Source organism: Podarcis vaucheri, assembly GCF_965113315.1.
Source record: "Podarcis vaucheri genome assembly, chromosome: 8".
NCBI classification, from domain to species: Eukaryota; Metazoa; Chordata; class Lepidosauria; order Squamata; family Lacertidae; genus Podarcis; species Podarcis vaucheri.
In genome coordinates, this window is record NC_138766.1 from 28,107,755 (window position 1) to 28,129,375 (window position 21,621).

Consider the following 21,621-nt stretch of genomic DNA (forward strand, 5'->3'; position numbering starts at 1 on the left):
CACATAGTCCCCGACAGGATAATTTTGGTCATTTAAATATTTATATGCGGCTCTTCAGTGGAACTTCCATAGCAGTTTTCAAAAATAATATAAAATATTTAACAACCAGAGGAAAATATATTCAAGTGTCTGGGATAATCCTTTGCTTAACACTGAAAGAATAACATGGTTGGTGGTAGACAGGTCATCCTTGGGAGAGAACTCCACAGATAGGAACTTCTATTGAGGAGGAGCTCTTTCTGGTTGCTTCCTGCTTTGACTGGCCAATAAACACACCACCTTAATTGACTTTGGCCACCTTTTTCCAACATCATGTGGAACCCGGGCACATTCACTAGGCATTGCCCAAAATTCCACGCATATTGACTGGGCACTGCACAAAATTCCTTGTTCATGTTGTCTGTGAACATTCTCCACACTTCATATATATGTGGACAACCAACATTTATGCACACCCTGTATTCACCTTGCATTTTTTAAAACCAAATCAGAGAACCAAACATTGATGGAAATTTCACAGTTATCCTCTCATCTGAGCTCACGGGGAAAGGGTGTGTGTGTGTGTGTGAAAGTTATGAGAGGGCTCTCATGAATTCATTGCTACTTGCCAATTGTTGAATTATTTATATACCTGACAATGGAAGAGCTTCACCAGACCTTATGCTCGTCTCTATTGGGATCCCAGGAGTCTGTGCCTCAGGTGGCGCACAAGCGTAAAAGGTTCCAGTTACCTGACAACCTGCTTTCACAAACAAAAAGGTTTCTGTTCACAAACTATGCTGCCAAGCAGTCCAAAATCCATTGAAGGCTTTCTCCCTCCAGTCTGAGAAATTCACCTTCCATTTAGACCTGAGCACATTTTGTTTGCTTGTTTATATGCTGTCTTTCAGCAGAGCTCCCAGGTAGTTTACGAAAACCTTGGCAGATGCTTCCCTTCTCCTGGACTCTGGATGTTTTGGCTGAGTTAGGAGGGCCTTCTGCTGGCTGCAGAGATGGATCCCTTGGTGCTTCTGTACTTCCTCACACTAAGTGGTACCTCATGGATGCTTTAAACCAGCAGTTCTCAGTCTGTGGGTCCCCAGATGTTGTTGGGCTACAACTCCCATCATCCCTGAGCTCTGGCCTTGCTAGCTAGGGGTGATGGGAGTTGTAGTTCAACAACATCTGCGGACCCACAGGTTATGAAAGGCTGCTTTAAACCATTGCATGACTCCAGAAGAGGCATGGCACTGGGATTAACTTCAGGGGCTTATTTTCTAGTACAGTGGTACCTCGGGTTACATACACTTCAGGTTACATACGCTTCAGGTTACAGACTCCGCTAACCCAGAAATATTACCTCGGGTTATGAACTTTGCTTCAGGATGAGAACAGCAATCGTGCTCCGGCGGCGCGGCAGCAGCAGGAGGCCCCATTAGCTAAAGTGGTGCTTCAGGTTAAGAACGGACCTCTGGAATGAATTAAGTACTTAACCCGAGGTACCACTGTAAATGTGTTTAGTATCTCGCTCCTCCAAGGTGCTCAAAGTGGCACATGTGGTTCTATCCACTTTAATCTCATAAAAGCCTTATGGGGCAGTGGTGCCAACTTGGGCCCCAGACTGTGGGTGCCCAGCGCATGCACGCTATGATGTCATAATGTGACGCTGTGATGCCGTACCGCAATGCAATGTTATGGCGCATGTGTGCTCTGCTGCCGCAGTGGCAACTTTGCCAGTGCCTGCACCTTTGTCGCAGGGCCTCTGTTGGGGCCTGCTGCAGCAGTAGTCGCACTCTGGAAGCATGTCTGCAGCCGTAATGGGCCCCAACAGAGACCCTGCGGCAGAGCACAGGGCCAGTCGCTGCTGCAGTGCCACAACACCAGAGGCAAGGCAACAGGCGGCATGGGCAGGGGGCAGAGGCTGGGTACCCACAGCAAAAAAAAATTGTGGGTGTCTGGGCCCCTGTGGCCCCCTGGAATTGGCAGCACTGCTATGAGGCAGGCCAAGCTGGGAGATAGTGACTAGTCCAACATCACCCAGTAAATTTTCTGGTGGAATGGGGATTTAAACCTGGGTCACTCTGATCCTAGTTCAGCCCTCTAATTACTACATCGCACAGGCTTGCAGCCTTAGAGTGAAGGCAGATTTAACATTTATACAGCATTGGAAACAGTATGGAATGCTTTCACTAGATTGCATCCAAATCTACTTGTCCCTCTTAGGCTAAGCACTTAGAAAAAGAAAAAGAAAAGCAAGAATGCCCGGTTGTGCAAGTTTTAAACTAAAACCTGCTTTGCATAGGATCAGCTGGCTTTGTGATGTCACAGAGCTAGGAAACCCTCAAGGGGGTTCTTCAGGCATTCAGCTTTAATGATTCATGGTTAGGATTGAAAGAGATGCAGACTTCCGGGGTTGGCGCGATCTGGGAATGGCGGATTCCCTCCGAGCTCCGGAGGGAATCGGCTCAGCGGGGGACGGGTCTTTGCCGTGCCGGCGACACGGGGACCCTTAAAACCGCAGGCACGGAAGCCTGCGGACTGAAGACTCGGTGGGTGCCTTAAGCGCCCCCCCTGATTCGCAAAGAGCCTTTTTAAAGGCTGCGGAGGGGATACGGGGGGGTGGCGTGGCACCAAGAGTCCATCGCTACCTCTGCTGAGCGAAGCCGCGAGCCATGACCGGAGAGCGCTGACTTCCTTCCTTGAAATTCGGCTGAGAAAAAGAACCCGTGAGTTAATTGAATTTGGATTCTAAGAATTTCACCTATTGAATTTGAGACGATCGGGGGATGTGTTAAAAGGAAGTCCGCACCCCCCCCCTTGCAGACGATCCAGAGCAACGATAAAAGAACTAAGCTGGAGTGCCTACCCTGTAAAGGGTGAGTTTAAAAAGACAGTAACTTCCAAGATTTGGAAAAGGAATTTTTTTTGAGCAGGAGAGAGGAGTGTTGGAAGGGGTATATTTCTGTTGTAAACAACCCCCCCTCCCGGGCCCGGGAGTGTCCTACTTTGGAGCTTGTATAAGAAGAGCAGAGTTTGACAGCTGTCAAAGCTGTCAAACGGACTGTTAATAGTAGAAAAATTGCTACTTAAGACCCCTCTGGATTAAAAGGAGTTACAATTGAACTAAAATTGTTGGAAACAAAGAATCAATAATAAGACAGAGGACTGTTGGAGAAAAGAACACTAAGTAACCAGATTCCCTCTAGGGGGAAATCTGTGGAATTACAATGGCTGTGGATGGAAAGATACTGGGAGAAATCGAAAGGATGTTTTATTTGGTTGGAATCTTACAGGAACAGACTACGGCTATGAGTGAACAATTGATGACCTTGAATCCTGAAACAAGTAGTTCTGTTCAATGTAATGAGAACCTGGCTGAGAAAGAATCCACAGCTGAGCCGGAAATGATAACCAAAGAAGAGGAGAAGACAAAACAAGAAAGAGAAGAACTGAAATGGGAAAATATTGTCCAGAAGCTGACATCTGTGGAATATAAACAAGGAGACTATTGGACTGAACCTACTACAAATCTACGAAAGATCCAGAAGATGAAAGTGGAGGCCCTGGGAATTTATGAAATCAAGGAATTTAAAATAAAGAAATATAATTGGGGCCTCCACATAGACTCTGACTTTGATTACGTTCAAAATTCATGCCTTGTGGAAATTCCTCAGCAGTTGCTTGCAAATATGGGAAGAGATTTTGGACTGACTGTGAAAGAACTCTTTCGAGACGTGAAGACCGACATAAAGGATTGCCAACTAGGCCGGCGGAGAGGGACTGAAAGAGATTTGAGAGCCTCGGACGTGAGGAATCCGGGCTAATAATTGCTATTTTGGACATGTTTTCGGAAGGGACACAAACCGGGGAAGGGAGGGAGGGAAGAATCTAGTTTCAACAACACTTAAGACTATGGGATTTAGCTAACAAGATTATTATTTAAGACAAAATGGGAAATCGTTGGAAGGGAACTGAGGTCCAACTTAGAATAAATTTAATTTTGCTTTTTTTAAATATATAAAGGACTAATATTAAGATGGAAAAGGAAATGCCAATTTGCTGATACAAATTTGGGAATAGGGATGCAAGGGAGGGGGTGGGGGGAAGTCAATGACCAGGGTTAGAAAATAAGTTTTCTTTTTTTTTGGAAACTATATATGTTTGTTGTTTTATTTTTCTGTTTGTTTGTTTTTATGTTTTTCGTGTTTTTGTCTTTGTCTATATAAAATGTGAAAACCCAATAAAAAATTTTATAAAAAAAAAAGGATTGAAAGAGATGCAAAAGCATCTCAGTGATAAACTCTACCACAGAAATCAATAGGACTTAGAGAAGTGGTTGACTTGGGGTGTATCATTGTGCCTTAAATATCCGTTCATTTATAATGTATCTTTGTATTGCGTTGAAATCAGCCAGATTCGCTCACGAGCTAGTAGGTGAAAGAGGGAAGCCAAAAATTAATAAAGCAATATGCTTTTATTTGACAGGCTTCACTGAACACATTCCATGTTTATGAAGCACTTGGAGCAGCGATTGCCAATTTTGGAAACCTGAGTAATAGGCATTGGCACGGCACTGCAACCACACAGGCAGCTGGCAGGGTTCATTTGGTACAGCATGAAATTCTTAACCTCAGGGCCATGGGTTCGAGCCTGACGCTGGGCAAAAGATTCCAGCATTGCAGGGGGTTGGACTAGATGACCCTCACGGTCCCTTCCAGCTCCACAGTTCTATGATTCTATGCACACTCCATAGCCATGCAAATATACATGCCCCACAATCATCCATTCTCAACCCCATCTGCCCTCCAACAGGGAACAGTGTTTCAGCCTTTTTTCAAGTTTAATTTGTTTTTGGCAAGGGGAGGGGCGTCATCTTCCTGGAGAGTGTGGCTGAGCAGGAACTGGTTAACCCACTCCAGGAAGTTCTCTCTCTCTCTCTCTCTCTCTCTCTCTCTCTCTCTCACACACACACACACACACACACACACACACACAGGCAATTAGGCTTGGGGAAAGCCTTCTATCATAGTATTTTATTTTTAAAAAAACTAATTGCAGGAGGGGAGGGTGATTTTTTTTTGGGTTGCAACAGAAAAGAAAGAAGTCTTTTCTGAGAGAGCCAGTGTGGTGTAGTGGTTAAGAGCGGTAGTCTCGTAATCTGGGGAACCGGGTTCGCGTCTCCGCTCCTCCACATGCAGCTGCTGGGTGACCTTGGGCCAGTCACACTACTCTGAAGTCTCTCAGCCCCACTCACCTCACAGAGTGTTTGTTGTGGGGGAGGAAGGGAAAGGAGGGTGTTAGCCGCTTTGAGACTCCTTTGGGTAGTGATAAAGCGGGATATCAAATCCAAACTCTTCTTCTTCTTCTTTCAGGCCAGACTACAATGGGTGTGGTGTGAGGAGGGGTTACTGTGGGCACCAGGAAAAGCTTTGGCAGGCACATGTGTGCTTGCATGCACCATGTTGGTGACCCCACTCTGCAGAACAGGGGTGCCAACCTGGCTAAAATACAGGAGGATGCAGGTAAGCCCAGCCCTACATAATTGATCACATGATGTGGTTACACACACCATTTGAATGGCAATGCACATGAAATTTGGAGGGCCCTGGCCTCCTCAAATATTTTATTTTGGGGAGTCAAAAAGACCTCAACCCCTAGGGGTTGGCTCTTATGCAGCAGAATAACATCAGTTTTGTCAACACTGAAAAGCTTTCATTATGTGCACCATCAGAAATAGGCCCATTTGACTTACCTACTTTGCCTCGTTCATTATTCTGAATATTCAAAGTAAAAGCACTCCACACTCCTGTGGAGATTGCACCATTTTCTTATACTGAGTGCTCATTGTAATGTAACCTTAGAACATGCTCCAAAGTTAACCACTTCTGCAAGTCCAATTGATTTCAGTGAGAGGGATCTTGCAAGTGCTTGCCTATCCCTTAAATGAGGTTTTAAAGTCCTTACTTTTGGCTGCCTAATCTCATTCATACCATTGTACTTTCTTCCAACAGTGGAATGCACATATAGAGTTTTCCCACTTCCCAAGGTTTCCCCATTCATTTCAATGAAGAGGGGATGTTTACATACACAAAGTGCTGGATATACTGAGCAGTGTCTTCTAATGAAATGAATGAGGAAATCCACTTTACACCTTATTCACAACCACATGGACACAGCCACTGGGTCAGGAACTACAACTTCTTTCGCAATTTAAATAACCACCAGATACAGCTCTGTCTGAAAACACTGGAATCTTCTTACCGTTCTGACATGCTGGGCTTTGCCAATGGTGGTTGCGAGCTGCAAAAGGAACACTTGCACACTGGTAGGAGATATCGGGGTGTGACTGCTCCGGCATATAGTCCCTCCAATTACGGTCATGAGACACCATGTAGCTTGGCACCTGCATGTTTAACAAAATATTACATGATGTGGTGGTGTTTTTTTTAATGCATTTTTTTAAAAAAGGTTTTCCATCACAGTTCTAAGAAGAAGAAAGAAAACACATAAGCAAAGTATGTCAATTCACAATGCAATTTTGCAAAAAGCAGGTATGTGTGGCCAAAACCAATAATACAAAATAACAAAAGAGGATGGGAGAGGCATTGACAGATATGGCATGCAAGTCAGGCAAACAGCTCTGAGTAGGGGTCCAAGATCTCAGAATAGTTATGATCCTTACAACTTCAGACAAAAGTAATGTTCTCATATGCTGCAGGAGAAGAAAGGTCCTCCAACCAATGAGCTCTCAAAGCAGCTGTGTGGTCCTTCCAGTGCTGTCAAACCAGTTACTTAGCCATGAATAAAGTGTGCAGGGTCAGTCTGCGGTCTCCCACACATCACATAATGGTTTTAAAGTAAAGGGACCCCTGACCATTAGGTCCAGTCGCGGACGACTCTGGGGGTGTGGCACTCATCTCGCTTTACTGGCCAAGAGAGCTGGCGTACAGCTTCCGGGTCATGTGGCCAACATGACTAAGCCGCTTCTGGTGAACCAGAACAGCACACGGAAATGCCATTTACCTTCCCGCCGGAGCGATACCTATTTATCTACTTGCACTCTGATGTGCTTTCAAACTGCTAGGTTGGCAGGAGCGGGGACCGAGCAAAGGGATGTCACCCCGTCATGGGGATTCGATCCACCAACTTTCTGATTGGCAAGTCCTAGGCTCTGTGGTTTAACCCACAGCGCCACCCGTGTCCCCATATAAGTTATAGTCAATTGCAGACAGAATCTTCAGCTTTCCCACCCATCCTCATTTCTACATCCCATCATCAAAATGTCCAAACACAAAATGCTCTCCAGAGTCTTGCACAGTGTTCTCTCCAAAGCCTGCTACCAGAGATTATTTGAGTACAGGTGCCAGGGGGCAGAACATGGGACTCTATGCACACAAAAGATGTGTTTCACCACCAATCCTTAGGTTCTCCCCTGCAAATAATGAAGATACAGCACCCAAGGTCCCCTTGGAAGAGGAAGCGCACACAAAACTGATGCATTGGTGCACAGCCAGCGTTGTTAATTAATTTTTTTTAAATGGCATTCACAGGGGGGTGTAAATATTTGAAATGTATGAAGATGAATACTTGGACTGCAAATGATGAAACAGATATGAAATGTAATAAGAGCTAATAGTATGGGTTCAAAAAACAAACAAACCGAATCACAGCAACACCTATGAACTCTTTGAGAACATTCCTTAAGTTGTATTTGTACTCTTTGGTACTCTTTTTCAATCTAACACTAGATCAAGGAATGAAACAGCAATGGTATCAGTACATCTTCATCATTTGACATCAAAGCTAAAATACATCCATTATATATATATATATATATATATATATATATATATATATATATGTATGTATTTATACATACCTGAGGTGGTAGTGCAGAGTAAGATGAGTTCATGGTGTAAGTATTATTCATAATCATTTGGGGATCTTCCATGCTAAGCTGTTTTGCTCCTGTGTATATAAAACAGGAAGATTTACGCATGTGTATCTTGAAGAACCTTGTGAGAAAAGTAGCTTGCACATTAAAAATGACATTGTTATTGCTTCGGTCTACTTCATAGCCATGAAGTTTGTTGGTATGCTTTACTGATAAGGGATAAATCTAGAAGTCTGTCACTGGAAAACTTTATCAGGATAAAAGACAACATACATGCAAATCACCTGAATTGTATAATTTATTTGCTTACAGAATCAGGCAGAAATGCATCAGTTATTTGAACCCTAGGTGCTTCTATTGTAAACCTATATAAACAAGCATTAGATTTTTAATTCACCAAACTTCATTGCTTAAAGTAATTATAGTGCTGTTGTATATCCCCACCCTACCCCAGCACCATCTCAATAAATGGGATTGTTTTGTATAATGCAAGCTTACCTTTCTTTGCTCCTTCTGGTACTATTCTGTACACTTTATAGGGGTCTGATATATCCAGCTGGCTTCTTTCAACGAGTTCTTCAAAGTCATTGCTCTTGTTCAAAGCACACCGCAGTCTTGTTTTCCAGGTGGGGGGATCTGGCTTATCAATACCTTCTCTGAACTTTCCTTTAAACAGAGCCCAAGCCTGGAAATATTGGTGGTGGTTAACATCTTGTTTTTAAAAACTCCTTTAAACATACCTATACTCAACAATATAAATAGCACGATACGTGTGTTCATCTTGGAAGTTCTCTGATGGGACCATCATTAGCTTTCCCCGTCACTATAGGATTTTCACTTGCCTAGGCATAGTTCAGCTACAAACCAAATTCCCAACACAGTGCAATTTATCAGGACCCAGCAGAGAAGACTGCAGTAAAAGAACTAGATATCATTCTAGATTCATAGTAGATACTTCAGTTCTGCAGGAAGTATATAGACCCTGTGCCATTCGCAAAGGCCCTGTGCTATTTTAGTTCACTGCAAAACAGCATGGAGTAGCCACAACATGTTTTATTTCTTCATTTATGAATTAGATAGTTTCTGTCCCACCGTTCCTCCAGTATGGAGCACAGGGCAGCTTAGAACAATAGGGTATAAAATGTGTGTGTGTGTGATTTTTATATAATAAAAATGTAATCCGTTGAAGGGTCTGTAGTGCTGCATCACAATTCTGAATTTGCATGAGGTCATGGTGGGATAGCTTGGAGGGACACTGAGAGGGGGGAAAGCAATTTTAAACAGTGGCATTGTATAAAGATACTTTGGAATATTTGAGGAATCCGTGTCCTTTATCTCTCTCGCCTGAGGCAACTGAGGAATGGAAGACGGAGAACTTTGAGTACAGCATGAAAGGAGAGACACTGAAAGTAAGGAAAGGTGGGTGCTTTAAACAACAGCAGAAGTTTCAGTAAAGCATGGATGGAGGAACACTGAGAGGAACAAAGTAGTGATTTTAAAGAATGGCAAAAGTTTGAGCAGAGCAAGCGGGTCGGGGAGGAAGACAATGTGGGGGAGGAAGTAGAAGAAGATGAAGAGGAGAAAAGTTTGGATTTGATATCCCGCTTTATCACTACCTTAAGGAGTCTCACAGCGGCTAACAATCTCCTTTCCCTTCCTCCCCCACAACAAACACTCTGTGAGGTGAGTGGGGCTGAGAGACTTCAGGGAAGTGTGACTAGCCCAAGGTCACCCAGCAGCTGCATGTGGAGGAGCGGGGACGCGAACCTGGTTCACCAGATTACGAGACTACCGCTCTTAACCACTACATCACACTGGCATTTTAAAGCAATATTTGAGTACAGTAAGAAGGGAGTTTGGAAAGGCTCTCGGTAGTGGCGCCCGCCCTGTGGAACGCCCTCCCATCAGATGTCAAAGCGATAAACAACTACCTGACATTCAGAAGACATCTTAAGGCAGCCCTGTTCAGGGAAGTTTTTAATGTGTGATATTTTAGTGTATTTTTGGTTTCTGTGGAAGCCGCCCAGAGTGGCTGGGGAAACCCAGCCAGATGGGCAGGGTACAAATAATAAATTATTATTATGTTGTTGTTGTTGTGTTTTCTTTTTGGTATTATCTTTTGTGTTGTACCCACCCTCACTGTCACGCCATCCCTGCTTTACTGTTGTTGTTTAAAATCGCCATTTTCCTCTGTTTTTATCCACTCCCCACTTTACTCAAACTTCTGCCACTGTTTAAAACAGCCACTTTTTTCCTCTTTCAGGGTATCTCCCTTCTTGCTGTACTCAAACTTCTCCCTCTTCCATTCTTCAGCTGCTTCACATGAGAGAAAGAGCCCTGTGCAAATGGGGTGTAGAATAGGAGAGAGGAAGCATGAAACTGGAATGCTCTGTGTGCACGGAAGAGTTGAGAAAAGTGAAGAGGAGGGTGGTAGGGGAAAGGGAGTGAAGGTGATAGCTGGGGTGCAGATGGAGGGTGCGAGAGGCATGGGAATGGGGTTGAAGATGCAAGTACAGTGGTACCTCGGGTTAAGTACTTGATTCGTTCCGGAGGTCCGTTCTTAACCTGAAACTGTGCACCCCCTAACCCATGGATTTGCGCCCCCTAACCCGTGGATTTGCACCCCTAACCCTAACCCCCAGATGTTGCGCCCGGTGCGGCCGCCCCCCCTGCACCCCCCACGCTACGCCACTGCTGTAACCCGAGGTACCACTCTAGTCAGGAGTTATGAACTCTTGTTTCATATCATGCTGAGGTAGAAATAACTTCTGCCAAGTCCAGTCTAGTCTGCAGGTAGCTAAAAGTTTAAAACTATTTTCAAGTCAAGAGATGGCTTTTTAAAAAGACATGTCACAGTATGAGTTCAGTACACAAAGCCAAGAAAGCCATACCAACGTTTAACATTAAGGCTGAGTAATTAAGGAGGGAAGGCGTTGCTTGTGGATTCAACCAGTAGCGTAAATGGATGCTTTTAAAAATGAGTTACTATTAACAGTAATTAGCTACATTCATTTTAGCAGAAATGGAACAGTGTTGCTCCAGGTAATGCTATTCAATAACAATCAACGGAAGGAGTTTTAAAAAGGAAGTCTTGCTAAACAGTTATTATGGTGCTTGCTGAAGTTTAATGACAAAGGCTGCAATCCTGTTCAAAATTGTACACAAGTTCCATTGATGTCTACAGAATGCAAGTTTGTGCAACTCAGAGCATCATTGCAGCCATAAAGAGTCACGCCTTGGGGTAGTTAATCAAATAAGGAAGAGGGAATTGTGGAACATGGAAGGACTCTTTCAAGTGTGACAGGAAAGCAGCTTGGCTGGCATTTTAATTCAGAAGCATCTAGGATGCTCGTTGGGTAGAAAAGATAGTTCCATCATTGATTGGTGATCATTTAATTTCTCTCTTAAAGTCAGAGAAAAGAAGTGCCCTAAAATAAAAGACCCTCGTAATTCCACTCTCCAGCAATTCTAATAGGGCAGAGTCCAATCTACCTCTTGGTTTCTTCAGTCTACACACAGTTTAGGGAACATCAAATATCATTTCTTTAACTAGTCACAGGTGAGCCTCTACTGCTAGGGAAAATGTACTTTCACTTGTTACAGGCTAAAGGACCTTGCGCCTTTGTGGAATTTGCCAGTGTGGATGAAAGTGGACAGAGGGTGGAGTTGGACCAATGAGCTCTAGGTTCATACCCCAGATCAGCCAGGAAGTTCTCTGAGTGGCCTCAGCCAAACCTGTCTTGTCTACCTTGCAGACTGTTGACAAGATAAAAGAGCCAATTCCATGTACGTTACCCAATGGTCCTAAATCATCTAACTGCACCTGACCCTAAATCTGGAACCAGTTCCACTTAAAAGCACGGGCCATTTCCAAGTAAATGTACACTTTGCTTCTGATGGGAGACTTGGAGCCAAACTTGCGCAAGGAAATGCAAACAGCCCCTTCGCCTCTGGCTGAGATCCAAGCCACTGGATCGCGAAATCTGGCGCGCGCCTGAACCGGGGCCAACCCCTTACCTTGAAAAGAGCGGCGTCCTCCTCTCGGTTGTAGTCCTGCTTGCCCGCGTGCTTCCAGGGGATGCGGAAGATGCTCTTCTCGTCGTTCTCCCACACCAGGCCCGGGTACTTGCCGCTGTCAATCTGCTCGATCAGCCACTGGCGGAGTTTCCCGTTGCCGCAGCTCACCGAGCTCATCCCGCCGCCGCCGCCCTCGCTGGTGCTGTGGATGCCGCGCTCGCCCTCCAGGTTCATGCCACGCGCCCAGCCGACGTCGCCTGCTCCGGCGCCTCCCCTGCTGATGGGAGGGAGAAGGGTCACGCGCCACGCGCCAGACACGCGCGCGCGCGCGCTTCAGCGGCTCCGGGCTCTCCTTTCTCTCTAGCCCACAGAACGCGCCGTTCCGCAAGTTTAGCGGGAGAAGCGCGGACTTCTCCTCCACGCCCACCTTTTGCTAGCGGGCAAGCGAAGTTCGGGGGCGCCGGTGTGTCCACCACGGTCTCCCAAGCACCCACCAAATTTCCCAGCCACAAATTTCGGTGCCAGGGCCACCATGCACACTTCGCGGCGCCCACGGTCAAGTTAGCGCTCCTGGTATCCAGAGTGAGAGAGAGAGACCCGTTTGACGAGGAAGCAGAGAGACCGTTCGCTCGTTTGGCGCCAACACAGAGTAGCCCCTGCTTGTGCCGCGTCTCCCTCGCGCGCACCTCCTCTCCTCGCAAACACTTCAGAGCGGCCCCTGAGGCGAGCCACAAAATGGTGCCGCCCTCCCCACCAGGAGAGAAGGACAGGGGGCATAGAAAGGGGGGGGAGGTGTGTCTGCTGCTGCCCCTGAAGAACCTGCCGGCCGAAGCCGTTTTCCCACCCCTCCCGCCCTCCTGGTCACACTTCGCCTTGACCGGCTCTTCCTCGGAGCACACGCCGAATTATCTTTCTCTCTGCGTGCGCCTGCTTCGTTTTGTGCACTCCTCCCCCCTCAGAGCCGTCTTTGGTGTTGTTTTTCCCCCCTGACAGGCAACCCACATGGCCCAAAGCCGCGCCTCAGCCAGCTCCCACTTCCCTGTCGCCTTCCCTCTCCTGCAGACGCTCATCCGTCCCCGCTTCCTTCCGCTATTCTGGGCTTCCTCGCGGCTGGCACGAGCCGGACCTCTCCTCATCCTCAGTGGCGTAGCGTGGGGGGTGCAGGGGGGGCCGGCCGCACCGGGCGCAACATCTGGGGCTTAGGGTTAGGAGGCGCAAATTACTTGCCTTGCCCCGGGTGCTGTCAACCCACGCTACGCCACTGCTCATACTCACCGAAGCCCCTTCCACTCTCTCCCCGGCCGCCGTCCTTCTCTCTCTCTCTCTCTCCCTCCCTCCTTCCTCTCTCTCTCTGTTCAACCCCCCCCCCCCCAGGCCTTTCCCCCTTCGCTTTCCCACCCACGCCGCGGACTCTCCGCAGGAAACTCCTCACCTTCGCTCGCCAACGCGGCTGGCCCTGTTGCCGTCATTCCCGCCCGCGCGCCCCGGCCCAGAGAAGGCCGAGCAGCCGCTTCGCCCTCGTGACACGTTTCCTCTCAGCCGCCCCTGAAGCGCTGCCTCACAAACCCGCGGCCGCCCCGGCTCGGCGGGACTCCCGCCCGCGCGGCACGAGGGGCGCCCGCCGATCCAGGACGCGGGGGATGGCGCTGCGCCAGTGGCCAGACGCGCCGCCTCCGCCGCGGCGGCTCTCGAGCGCGTTTTCTCGGGCCAGCCCCAGGAAAAGGTGCCCCGGCGAGGATCGCGGCGCGCGTTGGCGCAGCTGCGCTCAAACAGTACCATTTGGCCCCTCGCCGACTTGGAAGCAGTCAAAAGCTTCTAAAGCACTCAGCGCAATGCTGTGGGCGCCCACGGGGTGCGAGGCCACTGGCGCCCCCTTGGGGGCGTGATTTCCGAGTAAACGTGCATAGGATCGGCCTGCTCCAGCGCAATCCTGTGCCTATTTATTCGGCATTAAGTCGCGCGCAGGGTTTGTTTAAACAGCTCCCTAGTAAATGTGTGCAGCCTGCGAGTCAGTGTCTTCGAGTTTCGGGGGCATAGCTGTCAACTTTTCCCTTTTCTTGCGAGGAATCCTATTCGGAATAAGGGAATTTCCCTTTAAAAAGGGGAAAGTTGACAGCTATGTTCGCGGGGCTTGAGAGTAAATCTAGAATCCAAGAGTTGGAAGGGACCTTGGGGATCATCTAGCCCAAACCCCTGCGATGGAGGAATATGCAGCTGTCCCTTACCCGCGATTTTGGTATTATCAGCACCATGCTCTAGCCAAACGGAGCTACCCAGTGGTAAGAGGATCGCGCGGCTAGGCTGCTACTGCCGGACATCTTCCAAACACGCTGAAAATCGATGGGAGTTGTTTCGACAATGAAATACATTGTGGGTATTATGTAACCACTCAAGGCAGGATCTGCGGAAATTCTGGTGCTGCGATTGAAGACATCAAGCCTTTGCTACTGCCCTTAAGCAACGAGGTCGTCCCACCCCAAAGCAGGTTTTCACCCATAGAGATCAACGGTAAACAAGCACACCTGCATAAATTCTACACTAACGAATATCCCAAAGGGCGATTACCGAAGCAAAGCCTTGTCAGTGGCAGAGAAAGTGCTTTGAAAAGCCACACATGCACATCCCCCCCCAAAAAAAGACGATCGGTATGTATATAAACATTATTTACACCAAAACACAAGCATACTTACTGAACCACGAAGCTAAGCACTATAAATAAACGCTGCGCACACCGCAATGCTTACGTGTGGGCCGCAGGAGACTTATACAAGGCAAGGCACAACCCCAGACTCACTTTCAGTGCCATTGGACTCAATGGGGCTTCCTTCTGGAACTGCACTGCTGGTGGAGGGTGCAATGCCTTACAGAGATCGGCGGCTACATTTCCTTATCTACATGCAAATAAATATTATTACCAACGGGTGGATGCTGCCTTCCCATAGGGAAGCAGAGGTGGTTGAAGTTTAAAAAGGGAATATAGAATGTATAGTAAAAGTGAATGTATTCTATTAAGCAGAGGCATTCATTGAATTGGAATAAATGGGTAATCATAGACCCCCGGCGGAGGCAGGATTGTATTTGCGCACATCCATCACTTGCTCTCGCTCTCCCTTCCCTCCTGCTCTTGTCCTCCCGCCTTCCGTCGAAATTTCGACGGGAAGCTCCCGGCAAAGTGCCTGGACAGGGGTTCATGCCCTTCTATAAACTAAAATCTCGTAGGTTGAAATGCATATGAGCTACAGGGCTAGTTATGCGCTAAGTATCATCTGGTCTCCCGCTTCTTTCATTCGCCAGGCCCTTTTCCCGGGAGACCTGGCGCTTGCTGCGCCCCGCACCCCATCCCCCAAACAAGAATCACCTGCTCTTTATTCCTGCATTGCAAGGGGGTTGGGCTAGATGGCCCTTGAGGTCCCTTCCAACTCTTCCATGATTCTATGAACTGTTTGCTTTCCCTCTCCAAACGGTGGCCATTCCCACGAGATGACCGAAACCCGCATCTACTTTCTCCCTCCCTCGCATGCTTCCTTGAGCTTTGCACAACCCACATTCTGCTTTCAGAGAACCCGAGTCCCCAAATTCGCGGGGGGGGGGTCCTTTTTCCGTCTCCTCTTCAAGGCTGGCAAAAAAAAAAGTTGAAATTCAACAGCTGCCTCGATTGGTCTCAGAATATACTTTGGTTCTCTTGTGCTGCGGGCAAAGTTTGTACTCGACCTGAAGTCGTAGTCAAGCCTTAAACTGCTCCCGTTCCCCTTTCAACCTTAGAATCACAGAATTGTGGAGTTGGGAAGCGACCCCAGAGGGATATCTAGTCCAGCCCCTTGCAAATGCAGGAATCTTTCCGAACTCGAACCCAGGACCGTGAGATTGAGAGTTCAGTGCTCTAACGACTGAGCTGTCCCAGTCACTTCTGTTGCTCGTCCTGTCGTGGCCCAGGAGGCTGCGGTCTACATGGCTGCCTCCTGTGAACCAACACACCCAACACACCTTTTTAGTACGTTTCTCAGAAGACTTGGGGGGTCATTCGACTGCACCCATCTGCTATGCGTAAAGAGAGTAGAACCTGAGAGTAAGCCGTGCAGGATCAGACCCAAAGTCGGCACGGTATCCTGCCTCCCACAGCAGCTATCCACACACTTGCAGGAAGCACAAAAGGGAGGCATGAATGCAACGAGGAAAGGGCCACAGATCAGTGGAAGAGTGTGAAGAATCACAGAATTGTAGAGTTGGAAGGGACCTAGGGGTCATCTAGTCCAACCCCCCAGTAATGCATGATTACCAGTTCGAATCCCCTGGTAAGATGCAAAAGGACCCTGCCTAAAACAGTGAGGAGAGGAGGAGGGATCTTCCTCCGGTTGGTAGAGCACTGAGACTCTTCATCTCAGGGGTTGTGGGTTTGAGCCCCACTCGGGGTGAAATGTGCCTGCGGGTTGGACTAGATGATCCTCGCTCGGGGTCCCTCCCAACGCTGCAATCCTGAGACCCTGTGACTTGTGCTATTGGGAGCTGGAGTCCAGCAACATCCGGATCGTGCCCCAGTGAGTTAGATGGACTACTGGTCTGACTCGGTATAAGCCAACTTCCTAGAAACCTCCCCTGCTGCTCGCCCTCTTGCAGCCAGATACACTGCCTCTGATCCTGGAGGCTCTATCTAGCTTTAGGAGAGGATAGCTAAATGAATACTTGCCTGCCTGCCTCCATATCACCGTAACTTACGTTGCCTATAGCTTCTCCCAACAATGGCTTCAGTTACCTTCCTCTAGGGTTCACCCACCCTATATGGCAGCTCACCCATATGCGAATGGGTCTGGGGGCTGGAGGGACAGCGCCCCTTCCAACAAATTTTCCACTCTTCCAGCTGCGCGAGACCCCTACCGATGTCTTAATCATCTAAAGCAATCAAGCGAAATATAGATATATTCGAATACTATTTACCCACCCACCACTGCTGCTGCTGACCTAAAGAGCATGATTAGCTTGATATGAGAGTAAATAGGAAGGTCCTCAAAGTTACCAGGGTCTTAAATGCAGAGTCTGAGAATCAAAGGACAGTTCTGGAATCACTTGATCTCCATTAAGATCGGGCAGCAGCGTCGAAGTCTGTCCTAGCAAAGACAAAAACCTCCTACCACCTCCGAGGTGAGCTCTTAGGACGAAGGGAGGCATATAAATCTAATAAATAAAAACAAAATAATTTTTAAATTTGTTCTCGTGCGTTTTCCTGGGCCAGAAAGCAGCTCTGGTCCAGGGAAGCTCGCGATGACCAATCACAACTGTTCCCCTCTAAGGCATCACCAAGTTGATTTTTTTTTAAAGCACTTCTGAAAGACTGCAGCGTCAGAAGAGAAATTGTCCCCTACAGAGACCAGTAGTAGGCTTTTCCTTACTGAATTGGTCTATACTTGCAGCAAACTTTGGGGTAGCACATAATTTTCCTTTCCCGTCCGGAAGGAAAGCTCTGTGCGGTTCGAAAACTTGCTTAATATAATAGAGCCAAATTTCTTATGCTAAAGGGATTTTTAGATCCATGCGGCTGTGCCGGAGACCAAACCTGCGGAAACTAAAACTGCAGAACTAAACATACTTGCAAGGCGCTAAGTCCCACTGAACTCAGTGTGGCTCACTCTGGAGTAAACATGCTTAGGGTCAGTGTCAGCGTACAGGCGTATTTATTCTGAAGTAAAACCCCTCTGTGCTTGGTGGGGCTTACTTTCGAGTAAGTGTACGCTGGGCTACAGTCGTGAAGTGGAATCCTCTGCACATTATGCACTGCTGGGAAGGGTAAATGGGTGTTACTCCCTCGTGTGTTTAGGATTGCAATCTTAGCTGCTCCCTCTTTCTAAGTGAAGTGTATAGCTAGGGTCAGAGGAAAGAGTATCTTTGCAGAATATTTGCACAGAATATTTGCACAAACAGGGCTGAAGTCTCCTAGCTGAAGTCTGCGGGGGCGCTTCCAGAAGGTCGCTATTTTCGGGTGGGACTCGGGTGGCAAAGTCAGCTTACAGGGCACTTTTCGGGGTAAGGAAAGAGGCAGCCGAATGCGCTGGACAGTAACGATTGTTATATGACGGAACGTCGTCTAACCTCCCCGTCGATCAATCGGAATGGACTAAGCTCGGTAACGCGAGCCTCGCGAAAGAACGTGGCTCTCGGGTTGCGATCAGAAATAAAAGAAAGACCACCCGGAGCCTTAACTTCTGCAGCCTGCAGCAGTTGTGGGGTGAGAAACCTCGCTTGGGCAGGCCTTAACCGAAAGGACTAGGAATCCGGTGGGTAATTTGCTTCCCAAAAACATCGCCCGCCTCCCTCCTTTTAACAGAACAGACCAAAAAGAAAGAGGGAAACGACAGGCCAGGAGCCAAATCTTTAGCCACCTTTCTTCCCGTCCCGGCACAGAGGAAGTCTCAGCCACGTGATTCGGCATCACCTCGTCTTGGGCCAGGATCAGACCCACATCTCTGTCCCGCACCTGCACGCCACGCCACGCCACGCGGTCTCTCCGGAGTACTACGAAATGCACTTCATTCATAAAAGACAACGAACGCGATCTCGACTAGCAGAGATAAGGGAAGCGGAGCGGAGCCGCCGGAAGGGGTAGAAAAGAGATTCAACTTGCAAAAAGGGCTGCGCGAGGGAGAGGAGACGACGCTTTAGAACAAGCTCTGGAAGAGGATCCACAGGCCAGTTAAGCCCTCACACCACCGAGATGAACTCGAGAGGCGGGGATGGGGGGGTGGGAATTGCTTTGCTAATGGTCCGTATCCTGAACCCGTCGCTATATGGCCTTCCGATCATCACCTATGGCTGCAATAATCTTATCCAGATGGAGAGAAGTCCTACGGGATTCAAGGGGGCTAGGGCAGGACTGCGCTTTGCAGCCACGCACTGGTACCCATAGCTCAGTTGGTAGAGCGCTAGACTCTCGAGGGTCGTGGGTTCGAGCCTCAACTTGGGTAGAAGGTTCTTGCGTTGCAGGGCAGGGTTTAGACTAGATGACTCTGGTCTCTTTTAACTCTATCATTCTATTAATTTGTCCCCGGTTTACTCTTGTCACCACCGCGGCTGCGCGCGTTAAAGAGTCGACTGGCTCAAGATCACCAGGAGGACTCGGAATTCGAACTCGGCTCCCTCAAGTCCAAACTCCAGGACTTCTTTGCTTTGCTTTGCCTCCCTCTCCGATGAGTGAATGACTCAGACTTAAAACAGGCTGAGGGTCCCCGTGTGCCAGATCTATAGCACACCTGAGGTAAAAAATACCTCACTCCAGAGCGGGATCTTTGGAGCACGTTTACTCCGAATTAAATCCCATTGGACACGGAACTGGCTCCCTCCCCACCATCAACTGTCCCCGCCACCCCCTGAATGAAAAGAAGGCGATTTGGCAAACTTACCTCTCTCTCTTTCCTCCCTCGCGGAGGGCGAGCGCAGAGCCTTTTCTCCAAATGATTTTGGAGAGGGGGGGGGCGAGAGAGAAATCAGATTTCAAACCGGAATAAACTGAGCCGCGAGAGGGAAAGGGGAACTCTCTTTTATGACCCAAGCGGAGAGCCTGAGGGGGGGCGGGGCTTTAGGGGGCGGGGCTTGACAGCGGGATGAATGCTGGATGCGTCCCGTTAGAGGGCGTTTCAGCATCAGAGAAGATGCGCAGAAGAAGACGTAGGGCTTCCTCCATACATCCCCGCGTTTCCTAAACGAGATTTGCCAGGGACTCCCACGCCACCCTTTCCCTGGAAGCCCTAACCCTTCAAACCCCCGACGGCGGGTTCACACGTGCTCAGTTCACCCCACCGTGACTGTTGCGTCTCAGATGTTGACTTGTCTGGCTAAGGACCGGCCAGCGCAGACAGAACTTCGGATGGATTCTGTTCACACGTCCAACCGCTACTCGCATCGTGTATGCTCAGGAAACCGCTGCAGAGGAACCCATTACACGTGAACGTGTGAACCAGCCCCAAAGCTGTGTTGCCCCAGTGCCAGGGGCTCCCTCCTCCTGCCTTGACTGTATGACTTCCCGTGTCCCAGGGCTGAACAGGTGACAAGCCTAGGGAACACGGTTACCTCTCTCCTTTAGAACCAAAGAACAAGTTACATTAGTCTCAGAAAGAAAGAAAGAAAGAAAACGAAAGGAAGAAGAAGTGGGTTCTTTTATTCTGAGCAAAAAGTAGCGGCACGCCAGGTTTCTGTGGTCAATCTTCCCTCTCCCCTGCCTGAAACTTTGGGGCAGCCGAAGGTCTTGTGCTCCCAGTGGCGTAGCGTGGGGGGGTGCAGGGGGGGCCGGCCGCACCGGGCGCAACATCTGGGGCTTAGGGTTAGGGGGCGCAAATTACTTGCCTTGCCCCGGGTGCTGACAACCCACGCTACGCCACTGTGTGCTCCTTCTGCATTAACAGATCTGTGGCATTTCTGTCCGTCTCTCCCCCCCCCCCGCCCTCCGGATCCGACCCACAAACATGCCACGAAAGTGCGAGCAGAAATCACGTTTCTATTCAATTCCATTCCCTTTCGTCCGCCCAGTTTGACCCGGGTTCTAGAGGAAGCTTCTGTTGTTTTGAAAAAAGCTTCTTCTAGATATCTGGTTTCCACCAAAGGGCGAAAGTGTTCAGCAAAGAGCCCTCGACAAAACCTTTCGTGTTTCATTTAAGTAAAGCCTAGGGGCTTTCTTCTTCTTAGTTTTCAGAACTGGATGACAACTGGAACTGAGAACAGCGCCACCCTATGCTGGGTATGAGTCTCTGCAAAGGTGGGAGCATGATGCCACCACCCTGCTTATGTTCCAGATTGAGGAAACACGCAGCGTTGACCAATTGGTTGTATGTATCAGCAGCCTTGGGGGAACCTGTGACCCTTCAGATGCTGCTGGAATATAATATCCTCCATCCCTGACCATTGCATGGAAGCTGGTGCCCAACAACACTGGAAGAGCCACTCAGGTCAAAAAAACCATCTGTGCAGCTTTGCAACTCCAGAATTACAGGGGAAGGCCCCACACCCCTTTATCTGCATGTATGCAAAGCTAGACCCATCAACTGACACTTTTTTCTTTTTTCGTTTGCTTCTCGAGACAGTCACCAACTTTCCCAAGGTGGTCCTTTTGAAATCATGCAGGGCTGCGCAAAAGAGAAGCAGGAAGATGCGGTTCATCGGTGCCGCTGACCGTTTTAGGGGACATCTAAAAGTCATGGGATGTGGGTGGTGCTGTGGGTTAAACCACAGAGCCTAGGACTTGCCAATCAGAAGGTCGGCGGTTCGAATCCCCGAGACGGGGTGAGCTCCCGTTGCTCGGTCCCTGCTCCTGCCAACCTAGCAGTTCGAAAGCATGTCAAAGTGCAAGTAGATAAATAGGTACCGCTCCGGCGGGAAGGTAAATGGCGTTTCCGTGCGCTGCTCTGGTTCGCCAGAAGCAGCTTAGTCATGCTGGCCACATGACCTGGAAGCTGTACGCCGGCTCCCTCAGCCAATAAAGCGAGATGAGCACCACAACCCCAGAGTCAGCCATGACTGGACCTAATGGTCAGGGGTCCCTTTACCTTTACCTAAAAGTCATGTACACCCTTGGGAGCAAGCTGAGGAGCAGGCTGAACTAGCTAGCCAGGTTTTAAGGGCCAAGGCCTACTTCTAGATATCTGAAGTGGTAATTCAAGAAAACGGTAGCTCTGAGAATGTGCAAAGTGCACTTCTCCCTAACCCCTGTGGAAGTAGTGTCCACACATATTCAGGAGTCAATTGCAATGTTT

The 21,621-nt window shown here is 48.5% G+C and overlaps 1 protein-coding gene across 3 annotated transcripts in view; it reads right to left on the reverse strand.

Annotated features, from left to right (window-relative positions):
• IRF4 (interferon regulatory factor 4) overlaps positions 1-19,360 on the reverse strand; it is a 28,635-nt gene extending 9,275 nt beyond the window's left edge. The window contains exons 1-6 of one of the 3 annotated variants that reach the window (XM_082234520.1): positions 19,279-19,360; positions 11,891-12,167; positions 8,372-8,558; positions 7,859-7,947; positions 6,241-6,382; positions 632-739 (exon numbers count right to left, since the gene is read on the reverse strand). In XM_082234520.1, the coding sequence (XP_082090646.1) occupies positions 632-739; positions 6,241-6,382; positions 7,859-7,947; positions 8,372-8,558; positions 11,891-12,124 (760 nt within the window). In that variant the 5' untranslated portion in view covers positions 12,125-12,167; positions 19,279-19,360. Of the gene's footprint in view, positions 1-631; positions 743-6,240; positions 6,383-7,858; positions 7,948-8,371; positions 8,559-11,890; positions 12,238-19,278 lie in introns of those variants that run through there. The other 2 variants (XM_082234518.1, XM_082234519.1) reach the window with 2 other exon arrangements.
• Between the last annotated feature and the right edge of the window lie 2,261 nt (positions 19,361-21,621).